The 18,370-nt window shown below is 41.8% G+C and overlaps 1 protein-coding gene across 10 annotated transcripts in view; it reads right to left on the reverse strand.

Annotated features, from left to right (window-relative positions):
- TCAIM (T cell activation inhibitor, mitochondrial) overlaps positions 1–6,792 on the reverse strand; it is a 71,210-nt gene extending 64,418 nt beyond the window's left edge. For 4 of the 10 annotated variants that reach the window (XM_063661998.1, XM_063662001.1, XM_054479547.2 and 1 more), the window contains exon 1: positions 6,072–6,206. Coding sequence is in view for 2 of the 10 variants with exons in the window: in XM_063662000.1 (XP_063518070.1) it covers positions 6,072–6,199 (128 nt within the window). In the remaining 8 variants the exon portion in view is untranslated. Of the gene's footprint in view, positions 1–6,071; positions 6,468–6,585 lie in introns of those variants that run through there. The other 6 variants (XM_063661999.1, XM_063662002.1, XM_054479549.2 and 3 more) reach the window with 3 other exon arrangements.
- Between the last annotated feature and the right edge of the window lie 11,578 nt (positions 6,793–18,370).

The raw sequence follows: 18,370 nt of genomic DNA on the forward strand, positions 1-18,370 counted from the left end.
CCACTGAGCACCTTGTGACCCCCCCGCCCCTGCCCCCAAGAGAACAACCCCCTTTGACTGTAATTTTCCGCACTACCTACCCAAATCCTATAAAACTACCACACCCCTAACTCCCTCTGCTGACTCTTTTCGGACTCAGCCCGCCTGCACCCAGGTGAATAAAAAGCTTTATTGCTCACACCAAGCCTGTTTGGTGGTCTCTTCACATGGACGTGTGTGACAGTAATAAGGTCATTAGTGTGCTTATAAAAAGTCCTGTCCTCTGATCAAAACTGTCAGAAAAAAGGAAAATTACAAAAAAGGAAAAAGAAAAAAGCCCCAGAGGGCTGTCTTGCTCCCTACCATGTGAAGTTACAGCAAGACAACAAATCTGCAGACATCTTGATGTTGGATTTCCCAGACTCCAGAACTGCAAGAAATAAATTTCTGTTGTTTTTAAGCTATCTGGTTTATGATAGTTTGACACAGCAGCCGAACAGACTAAGATAGTATCCTTAATGACTTTTAATCATGGAGGATAAAGTATGTTGTGTGTAAGATGGAATTATGTAGCACATTTTAGAAGCATTTCAGAAGCATTTCTGAGGCTCGGTATGGTGGCTCATCCCTGTAATCATAGCACTTTGGGAGGTGAAAATGGGCAGGAATTCAAGACCAGCCTGGCCAACATGGCAAAACCCCATCTCTGCTAAAAATAAAAAAATTAGCTGAGTGTGGTGACACACGCCTGTAATTCCAGCTACTTGGGAGGCTGAGGCCTGAGAATTGCTTGAGCCTGGGAGGTGGGGTTTGCAGTGAGCTGAGATTGCACCACTGCACTCCAGCCGGGGTGATGGAGTGAGACTCTCTCTCAAAAAAAAAAAAAAAAAGCATTTCCATCAAAAATAATCAAAGCAAAATAAAATTTGTGTAAAGTACAGGGTCTTTAGTTATCTAGAAAAATACATTCATCCACTAGTCCCTTTGTAATCATAGAGTATAACTGAACTACTACTGAGAAATGACTAATAAAGGACATTAGCACTTGAAAATGTGACAATAGATTTTCCCAACAAAAATAAAATGTTATCAAATACAAATCTAAACATTAAATCACAGTTTCCAGATTTAGAAAGAGAGCACTAAAAAAAATGACAGGTTGAGAATTAGGTGTTTTCTATCTGCTTATTTTGTAAGCAGGCTATTTCCTAAAAAGGTTTACGTTTCAGTAGAGTAATAGAATTACAATCTAGGCCTCTGCTGTCTAAAACAGTAGGCAGCCACTAGCCACATGTAGCTACTGAGCACTTGAAATGTGGTTAGTCTAAATAGAGATGTGTTAAGCTTAACGTACCCACTGGATTTAAAAGATTCAGTACAAAGAATGGAAAGTATCTCAGTAATAATTTTTCATATTGGTTATGTGTTGAAATTATAATTTATTAAAATTAATTCCACTTTTTCCTTTTAAAAAGTAAAACATCTAGTTTTTAGAAAATTTTAAATTATATCCAAGGCTTACATTCTATTTTTATTGGACCGTGCTGATCTAAACACTTTAAGTGAATGTGACTGTCAAAGTAGGTAGTTTGCACAATGGTTAGGAAATGGAGGCTAGGGCGCTTGAGATCTGTATTCAAATCTTGACATCTTCAGTGACTGTGTGAGCAAGGGCAAGTTACGTTACCTTCTGGAGTCTGTTTCCTCATCTCTTAAATAACACAGATGGTTAAGAAAAGTCTGTTGTAACACCAAAACATTTCTTCTTTTTTTTTTGAGACAGAGTCTTGCTCTGTCGCCCACACTATAGTGCAGTGGCATGATCTCGGCTCACTGCGACCTCTGCCTTCCAGGTTCAAGCGATTTTCGTGCCTCAGCTTCCCGAGTAGCTGGGATTACAGTCGCCTGCCACCACACCCAGCTAATTTTTGTATTTTTAGTAGAGATGGGGTTTCTCTATGTTGGCCAGGCTGGTCTCGAACTCCTGACCTCAGCTGATCCTCCTTCCTCGGCCTCCCAAAGTGCTGAGATTACAAGCCTGAGCCACTGTGTCCAGCCTCAAAACGTTTATTTAATGTGAATCAGCTTATATGCAATTGGTCAATAGGGGAAAGACATTATATACGCATTTTACCCCCAACATATTACCGATTTGAAGTGATCAGAGGTAGGCTTTCTACAATTAAAAAAAAAAAAAAAGGCTTTAGTGATATGTAAAGACCTTAAGGAAAAAAAATCTCCTGGTATTTCTTTCTTTTGGTTTAAGAAGCAGATGTTCAGGGGGTTCAAGTCTGGCTACATTTTCCACTTCATCAAACCATCTGGCAATGTGCTAGGATAAACGAAAAAGCTAGAGATTTCCAAGTCTTTAAAAAAAAATTTGATTGATAAATAAAGCTACTCCTAGATTAGAATGTTAATCTTGATGAAACTGATCTAAACTAGATTTAATTATACTACCATGTTTATTAGGGTTGGGTTTTTGTTAGGGCTCTTATAAAATTTTGTTCAGTTTTGAGTGGTGTGTGCTTTTCCTCCACAAACTGTTACTTTTGCTTATTGTTTGGCAGCATGTCAGGATTTCCAGGAATACAAGTATGGCATTACAGCAGAAACATGTGGATATATATAAACATTCTGTCCCCACTCCAAACTGCCTTTTAATTCTGAATCTTAAGTTTTCATTAACCGAGAGAATACTTTGAGCTAACACAACGTTAATCTGCTAGACAGGAGTACAATTCAGTCAATGAAATTAGTGAATATTTTATTGAATTTTGTCTTTATTTTATAAAAAAGAAAAATTACAATTCTAATACTAGTAATAAAGAATACGAAATGAAATACAAATAAGAAAACGTTATCTCTATTGATATTTGGTCTGTATCTGATGCTCACTGAACTGAAGTTATCTGGACAGCACATTTAAGATAAAATGGTGGAAAGACACAGACAAAATGCTAGAAATATTCAATAAGACTTTTCTAAAAGGTGAAATCTAATTTAGAACCTAATAATGATGTTTAAGCACTCTGGATGTGGAATCCCACATCTGACTTTGTGTACGTGTTTTCAGGGGTACATCACTTATGAAAGTAGGGGCTATCTTTTTCATAGAACTTTTGTGAAGCTTAAGCAAAATAATATGCATAAGGGATTTAGCCACATTTAGTAAATAAAAAATTCATTAAAGTTGCAACTATTATTATGTCAGAGTGTATTAAAAAATGGCACAATTCTTTTTTCCACCTAATGTCGGATAACATATTGCTCAAACATGCAGTTCAATACAACATTTTATTTGAAAACAAATTTTGAAAAACTTTGTTGAAAAACTCAGAATTATCACAATAAGGAGTCAATGTCTGAAGGTCTTAAAAAACACAAGGTAGTAGACAATTTTGCCAAGGCTACATACAGTTCAAAAAGTACAAATGAATAACCTAATTTCACAAATTTTTCTCTAGAAAAATACTTATAATTCATCAGAATTAAAAAATAGCTACTTGTTTATTTTTACCATTTGAAGACAAAGGCAGCACTTGCTAACCAATAAAAACACAAGTTTTGATGGAAGTAGCATTTCTCTCTTCAAAATAAAAACCTAAAGTGAATATGATAAAGTTATATTGTGCTGTGGGAATTGTCTTTTTATGAATTAATACTGACTTTTTAAAGACAGTGTTCTGGGTCATGGAGAAACAATGAGAGCAATAGGGGAGAAATGGGAGGGAATGTGACTTTTCCTTTTTCCAACAATTCTCCTCTCTCCCACAATGGCAGCTAATTCATATTTCTAGAGGAAAATGCCTATATACATAAAAATATATTCAGTTAATAATTCTGCTATCCATTCAACAAAATTATTGCTCTAAGATGATCACTTCCTATACAAATCATTGGAAAAAATTAAAAATATATTTTCTCGTTCTGTTTAAGAATAAGAATGAAAAACCGAGTCCTATGAGTCTTTTGAGTATTTCCTATAAGCTCTTCAAGAATGGGCTCTGACGACTAAGTGACAGATGACGATCCAGCTTTGGAAAAGAGGAAAGGGACAGGGTAGGAAGGAGAGAAAGAAATAACTCTTAGGGCAGTGGTTTTCAAAGCAGCAACAGCATCTGTGAGAAATGCAAATTATCAGGTCCCATCCTAGTCCTGCAGAATCAGAATCTGGGTGGGATCGAGGAATCTGTTTTAACACACTGTCAGGGATTCTGATGCACACTCAGGTTTGAGAACCACTGTATTAGGGAATCCTGATTCTATCACCAAAGAGGATTCTGTGGCATCTGTTAATGTTTAAGCTTTAATTCTTTAAAAATAATTATTCAATACAAACTTGGATCTTTAGCTACCCAATTTATGCTAAAAATCAAAGGAGGATTTCAAGTTTTTGCTTGAATTAGTTCTTTGTTTCCTGGTTTATGTACTTTTCAGATTATAAAAAACAAAATTCTAAGTAGAGACAACGTCCAGCAGGTTGGCAGGCATGGCTGCCTGCCTCTTCACAACACCCAGATCTTGGGTTAGTCTTCAACCTTGTAAGAACAGTACCCAATTTTATCACTTCAAGACAGAAATACGCGGGCCTCGGGGAAGCTAAATTAGAAGGCCTGATAACTAGAATGTCAATCTGTAAATTTACTTTGATATTATAACTGCTAAGACAACTAGAAGATTCAGATCTAATGTTCTTCCTTTCAGGACTAGCTACACAGAAAATCAAATTACTATCAGCTGACTGAAGACACATTGCTTCAGAGTAGAGTTGGGTGCTCTCATTCAGACACTAGCTCCAAAAGTCTGGGACATCCACATCAACTGCAGGCTTCTCGTCTTCAGATAAATTCTTACATAGGTGGTTCCTGTCCATACTGCACTTAGCCCACTATACTTCCATTTGGAAAATGCTATAAAATAACTGAAGAGTTTGCACTGTCTTATCACACATGGGAGGCACACTGAGTCTTTAACTCACCCATTCATCACCACTTATGGGCCAGGTCCTGCGTAAAGCATTGGGAATAGAAAAATATTAAGACAATTCTAACACTCAAAAGACTTTTAGAGGGAGGGGGGAGTGTAAAAACAGACACAAGCAGATAACTATAAAACAACGCAGTAAATGCAATAATACAAACATGCACAGAATATGAGAAACTCCCAGATGCTACACTTAGAATGGGGCGGGGAGAGCTCAGGAAGGTCTTCTCTAAGGAAATGGTGCCTTTCCTGGAAGGGGGCAGAGGACCGGGAAGGATAAAATTTATTTACAAACCATTGTAAATGACTACTTTAATCTACTTAAGTGATATTAGCTTCTGTTTCATAAAATGAAAATTTCTAATTTTACCTAAAATCTGTTCTAAGTGAGGCATTAAATCTGTGCAGTTTCAAACCAAATTTGGTGGAAAGATAAGTAAATCAGTGAAAAATCCAAATTATGGAAGAGTACACGAAAAACGGTTTTGTTTTGCTTACTTTCAACTAACACCGAAAGAATAACAGTGTGTGCCAAACAGAGCTCTCAGGATTGAGCTTTGACCATTTGGCACAACTTTTATTTGAAAGTAATTTATTTTAACAAAATTAATATCATGCCACTCTCATTTGATAGTCCCTTAGTGACTATCTTGTAAGGTTTCTGAAAGCAGTTTGTTATATCAAGGAGGGATAAAAGCGGTAATTTTCATGGCTTTTCAGTTGTAAATGAACTTCTTAGAGTAGGGGAAAAAGGCAAAGAAAAAGAGCAAAAGCAGGAAATGCTATTAGATAAATTAGCCTAGATTCTGTAGCTTCCTTTTCTAAATCTCTTGCTATACGCGATTTAGTACGTAACAATTTCCCGTAAATCAAAGACCTCAGTAAAATATAAGTCGGAAACAATAAAACCTAAATCGTCTTTGCGTTCTCATTTCACAGCGAGTTAAAATGTAGATCCGATGCGGATACTGCGGCCCCTGGTACTGCCTCAATTCAAAAGTTATCACCTTGCGCTAAGGTGGCTCTGAGCATTCCCCTCCGACCCCGCTTCCCCCCTGAGAGAAGCATGAATGCACCACCGGAGCCCCTCCCCTCTTGCTCCTTACAGTTCTGGCAAGGATCCGACGCGAGGGCTTTGTCCGACCAGTTCCACCTCCCACCCAGTACACCGGGAGGGAGGACAGTCGCTCCGCCCGCAGGGCTGTTCGGGAGCGCATGCGCACTGGGGCGTCATCCGGCCAACCAGCGCTCGACGCACGGCCAGGCGCTCCCACCTGCCCTCGCCCCACTGGGCGACAGGCTTTGACGGGCTCCTAGCCGCAGTGCCCTCTAAGCCCCCAACCCTGAATTCTCAGCTGGGCCCTCCCGGCTCCACCTGCCCCCAACACCCTCCCCGCTCCGGCGGCGGCAGAGCGCTCGAGGCAAGCCCGGGCAGGGGGACGAGCTGCAGGTGACGCCCTTGTTGGCTGGAGCGTGCCAGGCCTTCCCCCTACGGCGCCTGCGCACAGCCAGGGCGTGGATTCAACCTTCCGCGGTGCCCTGCCTCTAGCTGACGTCAGCACCGTGGTGACTGCTGCACCTTTCCCGCGCGCTTTGAGCCCCCGCCCCCCGCCTTCTTACCGGCCGCCCTGAGGGGTCTCGGCGCGCTCGGCTGAAAGCTTTAGGAGGCGCGAGCGAGCACTCCGACTAGGCCGGAGGGACTCGGAAAGTGATGGGCCGGCAGGTGGTGGGTCCTGACCCAAGGGCCTGCAGGGAACGGAGAAGGGCAACCGAGCACGCGCTGAATCTTGGGGAAGAAGAGGAAAGGGGCTGCCGGAAGACGCGCGCATGCGCCGTGCGGTCCTTCGCCCCGGGCGCCCTGGCAGGGGGCGAGGCTCTGCGGAACTCCCGGAGCTGGCGCCAGGGAACAAGTCTCAGTGGAGAGCCTCGAATTTTACAAGTCTCGTTTAAGTCTTTTGGTTTTCCTTGTATAAATATAGCTAACTTTTAAACATTTCTTTTCCGGCTTGCGTTGTTTGGCTTTGGCCCCTTCAGCACCTATTTTTAAACGTTAAGCATTCTCCCGTCAGCATGAAAGTTTTACTGTTAGTTTTATTTTGTTCCTGTAACTCTGATTCCCCCAGAAACTGCCACAGATGAAATCAAGCAAATAGAATTGAAAGCAAAGATCACCTGGTGGCCATGAAGCGGACCATCCTTAGGCAGAAACTCCTTACCTGAGGAATTTAGAAGTAACTGGACTTCCCTGTTATCTAAAGCCAGCATCTGGTACCAGACTTCTTCCCTCCAAATTTAAAAGTAACTAGAATTTCTGTGTATCTCCGTAATGCACGCATGTCAAAACTCATTGTGCACCCCTTGCCATCTGCTCCATGCCCCAATCAACCCCTGCCCCCTACCATCCAGATACTTTATCACCCTCACATACTTGCACAGGAGTTACATATGCCACTAGTACAAAGTCCTCAGAAAATCCCCCAAGTGTTATGCCTCTCCACAAGGTGGCAAACGGAGATTTGGGAACAATTTGAGTTCATGTCCCTTTTCCATTGTCTCATCTTTGGCAAATTCAATCCAAGTTGGGTTCATTTAGCCAGGATCCCTCTAAGTTCATTCAAGAATTTTGGGCTTTATTGCCTTTGATTTAACCTGGCAAGACACATTTGTGGTATTAACTGTTTGCTGTTCCCACGAAGAAAAAATCACGGTCTTTAGCTCGAGTTTGGGCAGACGAAGCTCATGTTGGCAATCCTAATAACAGAGGCGGGGCAGAAGCTGTACCCAACACAGAACCCAATTGGTAATACCACACTGCCAATGCCAGTCCAAACAGAGACAGGGGAAGAGAAGATTGTATGATAACATGTTTGTTGGAAGGAATGAAATAAAACCTGTTACTTTTTCTAAATTATGAGAGATCACTCAGGACCAAGGACCCTTCCCTTTTCCAAGCTAGACTAATGGAGGCCATGCATAAATACACAGATTTAGATCCTGAAAGCCCTGAGGGCCAATCCCTTCTGGCTGTACATTTTATAAGTCAGGCTTCCCCAGACATCAGACAAAAACTCCAAAGGCCCACAAACTCCCTTTTGTACTTTATTAAAAGCAGCCTTTAAGGACACTGAAGTTGAGAATGTCCCAAACCTCCAGGTTGCATGCCATCCCTGGGACCCTGTCCTCACTGCAAATTGGAAGAATGAGTGTCCCTCCCTCGTGAAGGGGGGCCACCTCTTCCTTCTAGGCTATGACAGCCACAGTCTCACCAACCTACCTGACAAGGGGATCCTGCAGAACGAGGGTGAGGGTGAGGGCGAGAGCAAGGGCAAACACCTCTAATTCTATTCCTGGATTATGATCAAGCCTCTGAAATGTCAGTCATCCATCCTCTAGATGGGGCCTTGAAGCCATCCACGGCCCTGTCTTTTCCATCTCTGTGGATGAGCCCAGGGCAAATCTGATTGTGGCTGAACAACAGATAATGTTATTCATAGATACAAGGGACAGTTATTCAGCTTTATAAACATTTACTATGGCCCGATGTGCCAGTCCTCCATTTTCCTCATGGATATTGATGGAAAACCCCAATGAGGCTGTTTCACACAGCCACTCCCTTGTAAAATGAAAGGCTATTCCTTTACTCCTTTTTAGCCCTGTTCCATTAGGTTGTGATTTACAAAATTACAAGCTAATTTACAGCTAAGGCCCCACCTTCTAGCTGTATTAACACTTCACCAGAAGAGCCCCTGCAGCTTCTCCCAGATAGCAATCTGCTTCAGTATGCGGATGACTTACTAATCTAGTCCTAACAAGGCTGTTCCAGACCAAAATATAGTATTAGTATTCAACAAACTTGCTAATTGTGGGTACAAAGTATCTCCTTCTAAAGCACAAATATCCACACAAAGGGTTCAATTTTGGGGTCTTATTTTAATTCCCAGTGAAAAAGCCTTTGTAGTGCTTGTACAGATCTTAAACGTGACAATTGTGGTAACTAAACAACAGCTTCAGTCATTTTTGGGTAAGGCTGGGTTTTGCAGAATATAGATTCCTTCGAGTTAATAGCAAAACCTTTATATGAAGCCCTCAAGGGAACTCATGAACACTCTCTATCCTGGACTAATGATATGAAGCATGCTCTAAACACTTTAAAACAGGCTTTAATCTCAGCCCTGACCTCAGCCCTACCAGATCTGACTAAGCCTTTTTGTACGTACATGAACAAAAGGGAATAGCTTTGGGAGTCTTAGCCCAAGATTGGGGGGCCCTCTAAGTGCCCTACAGCATTTTTTTTTTCTTTGAGATGGAGTCTCACTCTATTGTTCAGGCTGGAGTGCAATGGCGTGATCTTGGATCACTGCAACCTCTGCTTCCCAAGCTCAAGTGATTCTCCTGCCTCAGCCTCCCAAGTAGCTGGGATTATAGGTGTGCACCACCACGCCCAGCTAATTTTTGTATTTTTCGTAGAGTCAGGGTTTCACCATGTTGGCCAGGCTGGTCTCGAACTCCTGACCTCGTGATCTGCCTGCCTCGGCCTCCCAAAGTGCTGGGATTACAGGTGTGAGCCACTGTGCCTGGCACCTATAGCATATTTAAAAAAAAAAAAAAACCTTAGACCTAGTATCTCAGGGATGGCTTAAGAGCCTTAGCAGCAGTGGCCCTTAGTCCAAGAAGCCTCAAAAATGTATTACCTGCCCCTCCTGGACTCTTATGGTTTTGTGGCACTGCTATTATTTAAATCCTTTTCAAGCTTTGGCTCTATCCCACCTTGATAATGCTCTTCATTATGATGATTGTACCCTGGGTACAATAGCTCCTGCCCAAATCACTGTCTTAAACATAACTTCCAATCTAGAATCCCATTCTAGATGAAAAAGGGCCCTAGGACTTATTGTTGGAGTTGTGGGAATCATCACAACTCTCACCCCTTGGGGAGGTTGTACTTATCATGAAATCACACTATGGGAACTTGCTGCCTCCCTCGAAATAGCAAAAACTAGCACAAGTCTATCAGCACTAGAAAAGTCTTTAGCCTCACTAGCAGGAATGGTTGTTGATAACAGAAGAGCTCTAGATTACCTCCTAGCTGAATAAGGAGTCTGTGCTGTCATTAACAAAATGTGTTGTACCTACATTAATGTGTCTGGTGAAGTGGAAACTGATGTCCAAGAAATTTTCAAACAAACCAAATGGCTACACACACCTTCTCAAAGTAACCCAAACTGGGCCAAAATCCTTACTAATTGGTTTCCAAAAATCACCTGGCTTCTCCCATTCCTTGGACCTTTATTCCTTATTATTCTTCTTCTAATATTTGGTCCCTGCCTCTTTAATGCTCTCATTAAGTTTCTGTCTTCCAGATTACAATGATTCCACCTACAGATTATGTAATCCCAATACCAGCCTGCAACAGCAACTTCCACTTATATGGAGCCTCTTGATGGAATCCGGTGTCTCCTGTCCCCAATAAGTTTTTCATAACCCTTCATGACAGAGAGCAAGAAAGGGAAAAATGTGACTTATCCCCTCAATGATCCCTTTCAGCAAGAAGTAGCCAGACAGACCTGACACCCCTCTTCACTGTGCTGTTTCCCCTCTCTTGAAACCATAATAGGCAGAAGGTACAGAGGACCATGGGGGATTAGAAAGGGTCAAATATTTGACCAAGATATCTGTCAGGGGGAAAATGAGGAAAGCAAAGATCACCTGGTGGCCATCAAGCAGACCATCTGCAGGCAAAACTCCTTCCCTGAGGAATTTAGAAGTGATTAGACTTCCCCGTTATCAAAACCTGGCATCTGGTACCAGGCTTCTTTCCCCCCAATTTTTAAGTAACTAGAATTTATTTATTTATTTATTTATTTATTTATTTATTTATTTGTTTATTTTTTTCTCCCCCCTCCCGCCACCCCACAACAGTCCCCGAAGTGTGATGTTCCCCTTCCTGTGTCCATGTGTTCTCATTGTTCAATTCCCACTTATGAGTGAGAATATGCGGTGTTTGGTTTTTTGTTCTTGCGATAGTTTACTGAGAATGATGATTTCCAGTTTCATCCATGTCCCTACAAAGGACGTGAACTCATCATTTTTTATGGCTGCATAGTATTCCATGGTGTATATGTGCCACATTTTCTTAATCCAGTCTATCATTGTTGGACATTTGGGTTGGTTCCAAGTCTTTGCTATTGTGAATAATGCCGCAATAAACATACGTGTGCATGTGTCTTTATAGCAGCATGATTTATAGTCCTTTGGGTATATACCCAGTAATGGGATGGCTGGGTCAAATGGAATTTCTAGTTCTAGATCCCTGAGGAATCGCCACACTGACTTCCACAAGGGTTGAACTAGTTTACAGTCCCACCAACAGTGTAAAAGTGTTCCTATTTCTCCACATCCTCTCCAGCACCTGTTGTTTCCTGACTTTTTAATGATTGCCATTCTAACTGGTGTGAGATGGTATCTCATTGTGGTTTTGATTTGCATTTCTCTGATGGCCAGTGATGGTGAGCATTTTTTCATGTGTTTTTTGGCTGCATAAATGTCTTCTTTTGAGAAGTGTCTGTTCATGTCCTTCGCCCACTTTTTGATGGGGTTGTTTGTTTTTTTCTTGTAAATTTGTTGGAGTTCATTGTAGATTCTGGATATTAGCCCTTTGTCAGATGAGTAGGTTGCGAAAATTTTCTCCCATTTTGTAGGCTGCCTGTTCACTCTGATGGTAGTTTCCTTTGCTGTGCAGAAGCTCTTGAGTTTAATTAGATCCCATTTGTCAATTTTGGCTTTTGTTGCCATTGCTTTTGGTGTTTTAGACATGAAGTCCTTGCCCATGCCTATGTCCTGAATGGTATTGCCTCGGTTTTCTTCTAGGGTTTTTATGGTTTTAGGTCTAACATTTAAGTCGTTAATCCATCTTGAATTGATTTTTGTATAAGGTGTAAGGAAGGGATCCAGTTTCAGCTTTCTACATATGGCTAGCCAGTTTTCCCAGCACCATTTATTAAATAGGGAATCCTTTCCCCATTTCTTGTTTTTGTCAGGTTTGTCAAAGATCAGATAGTTGTAGATATGTGGCATTATTTCTGACGGCTCTGTTCTGTTCCATTGATCTATATCTCTGTTTTGGTACCAGTACCATGCTGTTTTGGTTACTGTAGCCTTGTAGTATAGTTTGAAGTCAGGTAGCGTGATGCCTCCAGCTTTGTTCTTTTGGCTTAGGATTGACTTGGTGATGCGGGCTCTTTTTTGGTTCCATATGAACTTTAAAGTAGTTTTTTCCAATTCTGTGAAGAAAGTCATTGGTAACTTGATGGGGATGGCATTGAATCTGTAAATTACCTTGGGAAGGATGGCCATTTTCATGATATTGATTCTTCCTACCCATGAGCATGGAATGTTCTTCCATTTGTTTGTATCCTCTTTTATTTCCTTGAGCAGTGGTTTGTAGTTCTCCTTGAAGAGGTCCTTCACATCCCTTGTAAGTTGGATTCCTAGGTATTTTATTCTCTTTGAAGCAATTGTGAATGGGAGTTCACTCATGATTTGGCTCTCTGTTTGTGTGTTATTGATGTATAAGAATGCTTGTGATTTTTGTACATTGATTTTGTATCCTGAGACTTTGCTGAAGTTGCTTATCAGCTTAAGGAGATTTTGGGCTGAGACAATGGGGTTTTCTAGATATACTATCATGTCATCTGCAAACAGGGACAATTTGACTTCCTCTTTTCCTAATTGAATACCCTTTATTTCCTTCTCTTGCCTAATTGCCCTGGCCAGAACTTCCAACACTATGTTGAATAGAAGTGGTGAGAGAGGGCATCCCTGTCTTGTGCCAGTTTTCAAAGGGAATGCTTCCAGTTTTTGCCCATTCAGTATGATATTGGCTGTGGGTTTGTCATAAATAGCTCTTATTATTTTGAGATACGACCCATCAATACCTAATTTATTGAGAGTTTTTAGCATGAAGGGTTGTTGAATTTTGTCAAAGGCCTTTTCTGCATCTATTGAGATAATCATGTGGTTTTTACTTTGGTTCTGTTTATATGCTGGATTACATTTATTGATTTGCGTATATTGAACCAGCCTTGCATCCCAGGGATGAAGCCCACTTGATCATGGTGGATAAGCTTTTTGATGTGCTGCTGGATTCTGTTTGCCAGTATTTTATTGAGGATTTTTGCATCAATGTTCATCAAGGATATTGGTCTAAAATTCTCTTTTTTTGTTGTGTCTCTGCCAGGCTTTGGTATCAGGATGATGCTGGCCTCATAAAATGAGTTAGGGAGGATTCCCTCTTTTTCTATTGATTGGAATAGTTTCAGAAGGAATGGTACCAGCTCCTCCTTGTACCTCTGGTAGAATTCGGCTGTGAACCCATCTGGTCCTGGACTTTTTTTGGTTGGTAAGCTATTGATTATTGCCACAATTTCAGCTCCTGTTATTGGTCTATTCAGAGGTTCAACTTCTTCCTGGTTTAGTCTTGGGAGGGTGTATGTGTCGAGGAATTTATCCATTTCTTCTAGATTTTCTAGTTTATTTGCGTAGAGGTGTTTGTAATATTCTCTGATGGTAGTTTGTATTTCTGTGGGATCGGTGGTGATATCCCCTTTATCATTTTTTATTGCATCTATTTGATTCTTCTCTCTTTTTTTCTTTATTAATCTTGCTAGCGGTCTATCAATTTTGTTGATCCTTTCAAAAAACCAGCTCCTGGATTCATTTATTTTTTGAAGGGTTTTTTGTGTCTCTATTTCCTTCAGTTCTGCTCTGATTTTAGTTATTTCTTGCCTTCTGCTAGCTTTTGAATGTGTTTGCTCTTGCTTTTCTAGTTCTTTTAATTGTGATGTTAGGGTGTCAATTTTGGATCTTTCCTGCTTTCTCTTGTGGGCATTTAGTGCTATAAATTTCCCTCTACACACTGCTTTGAATGCATCCCAGAGATTCTGGTATGTTGTGTCTTGGTTCTCGTTGGTTTCAAAGAACATCTTTATTTCTGCCTTCATTTCGTTATGTACCCAGTAGTCATTCAGGAGCAGGTTGTTCAGTTTCCACGTAGTTGAGCGGTTTTGAGTGAGATTCTTAATCCTGAGTTCTACCTTGATTGCACTGTGATCTGAGAGATAGTTTGTTATAATTTCTGTTCTTTTACATTTATTAAGGAGAGCTTTACTTCCAAGTATATGGTCAATTTTGGAATAGGTGTGGTGTGGTGCTGAAAAAAATGTATATTCTGTTGATTTGGGGTGGAGAGTTCTGTAGATGTCTATTAGGTCCGCTTGGTGCAGAGCTGAGTTCAATTCCTGGGTATCCTTGTTGATTTTCTGTTTCGTTGATCTGTCTAATGTTGACAGTGGGGTGTTAAAGTCTCCCATTATTAATGTGTGGGAGTCTAAGTCTCTTTGTAGGTCACTCAGGAGTTGCTTTATGAATCTGGGTGCTCCTGTATTGGGTGCATATATATTTAGGATAGTTAGCTCTTCTTGTTGAATTAATCCCTTTACCATTATGTAATGGCCTTCTTTGTCTCTTTTGATCTTTGTTGGTTTAAAGTCTGTTTTATCAGAGACTAGGATTGCAACCCCTGCCTTTTTTTGTTTTCCATTTGCTTGGTAGATCTTCCTCCATCCTTTTATTTTGAGCCTATGTGTGTCTCTGCCCGTGAGATGGGTTTCCTGAATACAGCACACTGATGGGTCTTGAGTCTTTATCCAATTTGCCAGTCTGTGTCTTTTAATTGGAGCATTTAGTCCATTTACATTAAAAGTTAATATCGTTATGTGTGAATCTGATCCTGTCATTATGATGTTAGCTGGTTATTTTGCTCATTAGTTGATGCAGTCTCTTCCTAGTCTCGATGGTCTTTACATTTCGGTATGATTTTGCAGTGGCTGGTACCGGTTGTGCCTTTCCATGTTTAGCGCTTCCTTCAGGAGCTCTTTTAGGGCAGGCCTGGTGGTGACAAAATCTCTCAGCATTTGCTTGTCTGTAAAGTATTTTATTTCTCCTTCACTTATGAAGCTTAGTTTGGCAGGATATGAAATTCTGGGTTGAAAATTCTTTTCTTTAAGAATGTTGAATATTGGCCCCCACTCTCTTCTGGCTTGTAGGGTTTCTGCCGAGAGATCTGCTGTTAGTCTGATGGGCTTCCCTTTGATGGTAACCCGACCTTTCTCTCTGGCTGCCCTTAACATTTTTTCCTTCATTTCAACTTTGGTGAATCTGACAATTATGTGTCTTGGAGTTGCTCTTCTCGAGGAGTATCTTTGTGGCGTTCTCTGTATTTCCTGAATCTGAATGTTGGCCTGCCTTGCTAGATTGGGGAAGTTCTCCTGGATAATATCCTGCAGAGTGTTTTCCAACCTGTTTCCATTCTCCCCGTCACTTTCAGGTACACCAATCAGACGTAGATTTGGTCTTTTCACATAGTCCCACATTTCTTGGAGGCTTTGCTCGTTTCTTTTTATTCTTTTTTCTCTAAACTTCCCTTCTCGCTTCATTTCATTCATTTCATCTTCCAGGGCTGATACCCTTTCTTCCATTTGATCGCATCAGCTCCTGAGGCTTCTGCATTCTTCACGTAGTTCTCGAGCCTTGGTTTTCAGCTCCATCAGCTCCTTTAAGCACTTCTCTGTATTGGTTATTCTAGTTATACATTCTTCTAAATTTTTTTCAAAGTTTTCAACTTCTTTGCCTTTGGTTTGAATATCCTCCCGTAGCTCGGAGTAATTTGATCGTCTGAAGTCTTCTTCTCTCAGCTCGTCAAAGTCATTCTCCGTCCAGCTTTGTTCCGTTGCTGGTGAGGAACTGCGTTCCTTTGGAGGAGGAGAGGTACTCTGCTTTTTAGAGTTTCCAGTTTTTCTGCTTTGTTTTTTCCCCATCTTTGTGGTTTTATCTACTTTTGGTCTTTGATGATGGTGATGTACAGATGGGCTTTTGGTGTGGATGTCCTTTCTGTTAGTTTTCCTTCTAACAGACAGGACCCTCAGCTGCAGGTCTGTTGGAGTACCTGGCCGGCCGTGTGACTTATCAGTCTGCCCCTGCTGGCGGGTGCCTCCCAGTTAGGCTGCTCGGGGGTCAGGGGTCAGGGACCCACTTGAGGAGGCAGTCAGCCCGTTCTCAGATCTCCAGTTGCTTGCTGGGAGAACCACTGCTCTCCTCAAAGCTGTCAGACAGGGACATTTAAGTCTGCAGAGGTTACTGCTGTCTTTTTGTTTGTCTGTGCCCTGCCCCCAGAGGTGGAGCCTACAGAGGCAGGCAGGCCTCCTTGAGCTGTGGTGGGCTCCACCCAGTTCAAGCTTCCCGGCTGCTTTGTTTACCTAAGCGAGCCTGGGCAATGGCGGGCGCCCCTCCCCCAGCCTCGCTGCCGACTTGCTGTTTGATCTCAGACTGCTGTGCTAGCAATCAGCGAGACTCCGTGGGCGTAGGACCCTCTGAGCCAGGTGCGGGCTATACTCTCCTGGGGCACCGTTTCCTAAGCCCGTCGGAAAAGCACAGTATTCGGGTGGGAGTGGCCCGATTTTCCAGGTGCCGTCTGTCACCCCTGGAAAGGGAACTCCCTGACCCCTTGGGCTTCCCAAGTGAGGCAATGCCTCGCCCCTGCTTCGGCTGGCGCACGGTGCACTCACCCACTGACCTGCGCCCACTGTCTGGCACTCCCTAGTGAGATGAACACGGTACCTCAGATGGAAATGCAGAAATCACCCATCTTCTGCGTCGCTCGCGCTGGGAGCTGTAGACCGGAGCTGTTCCTATTCGGCCATCTTGGCTCCTCTAGTAACTAGAATTTCTATACATCTCCAAATGCATGCATGTCAAAACTCATTGTGCAACCCTTGCTAACATCAAGGCACCAAAATGTCTACAAATATAATCATTTATCATGATTAATATGGTCCAATTGGCTAATATGGCTAATGGCTAATGTGGTCCAAATTACCCTTAAGCTCCTGCTTTAAGCTCTATAAATACTCCTAAGGAAAAATCCACTGTGGTGAGCTCTGTCCTCTCTTGTTGAAGAGAGGCTACATGGCTAATATGGTCCAAATTACCCTTAAGCTCCTGCTTTAAGCTCTATAAATACTCCTAAGGAAAAATCCACTGTGGTGAGCTCTGTCCTCTCTTGCTGAAGCACCCTGCTGCATCCTTCTGCATCCTTCTATCTATCTAATGAAACTTCCTTTTCAAACCTACACTGTTGTCAGTAAATTCTTCTTACTACCCGAGAGCCAACACTTTTTGTTTTCGGGGCTTTGACACCTCACCCAGCAATGATTAACAATCCTTTCCCATCTTTTGGCACTGCTGACAGGCAAAAATGCCTCTGTTTGTTCCAGCAATAAGGCTCTTGTCATTAGAAACCAGTCCAGACACTTGTAAACCATTCCATCCAATCCCATTTTTCCTAAAACCTTAATTTATCATCCTTTCCCTCCTGCATCTTCATCCTAATACATCTTTGCCACCAGCATCTCAGTGGTCACATATTTCTCTAATTCCTTTCTTAGGGTTAGAGAGGGTTAGAAGAATTTCTCTAATTCCTTTCTTAGTCATTTGTAAATGACTAATTTACAAATGCCCACTTTCTATTCTCCCCTTGTTTTCAAAGGTGCCTCAAAATGATCTCCAAACCTAATTCATTTCCTAGGTGCTCCACTGAAGTAACGGCAGGTTATAGTCACCCAGTTCCTTCATACTAAAGAACTGGGTATCCTTCTTGACGTCACCTGCCTCACTTCCTCATATCCCATTTGTGATGGCATTCATTCTACATTTCATCGACAGTAATCAGGCATTTTGGCAAGAGCTAGGATTTAACCTTCCTAGTCTTGTGATGTTACAGACTTATTCCAATGATGCTGCTATTTACCATATTTTGTGAACTCCCTTAAGAAATACTTTTGGTCCAGCTGGGCACGGTGGCCCATGCCTGTAATCCCAGCACTTTGGGAGGCCAAGGTGGGCAGACAGCTTGAGTCCAGAAGTTTGAGACCAGCCTGGGAAACATAGCAAAACCCCATCTCAAGAAAAAAAAAAACAACAAAAAAAAAACACCAAAAAACAAAAATTATCTGGGCATGGTGGCGCATACCTGTAGTCTTAGCTACATGGGAGGCTGAGATGGGAGGATTGCTTGAGCCTGGGAGGTTGAGGCTGCAGTGAGCCCTGATCATGCCACTGCACTCGAGCCTGGGCACAGAGTAAGACCCTTTCTCAGGAAAAAAAAATACTTTCAGTCCCCTTAATTGCAACTTATTACTCACCTTATTCACACTTTTTAAAATCTAAATAATTTTAAATTACGGTTTAAAGTATCAAAGATGAGGATTACCACCTTGGAGAATGTGATACAGATTCTGAATATGACTTCAGAAGAGTTTTAACTTCCTAAATTGGTTTGGAAGGAAGAATC

The sequence above is a fragment of the Pongo pygmaeus genome, chromosome 2 (assembly GCF_028885625.2).
Source record: "Pongo pygmaeus isolate AG05252 chromosome 2, NHGRI_mPonPyg2-v2.0_pri, whole genome shotgun sequence".
NCBI lineage: Eukaryota > Metazoa > Chordata > Mammalia > Primates > Hominidae > Pongo > Pongo pygmaeus.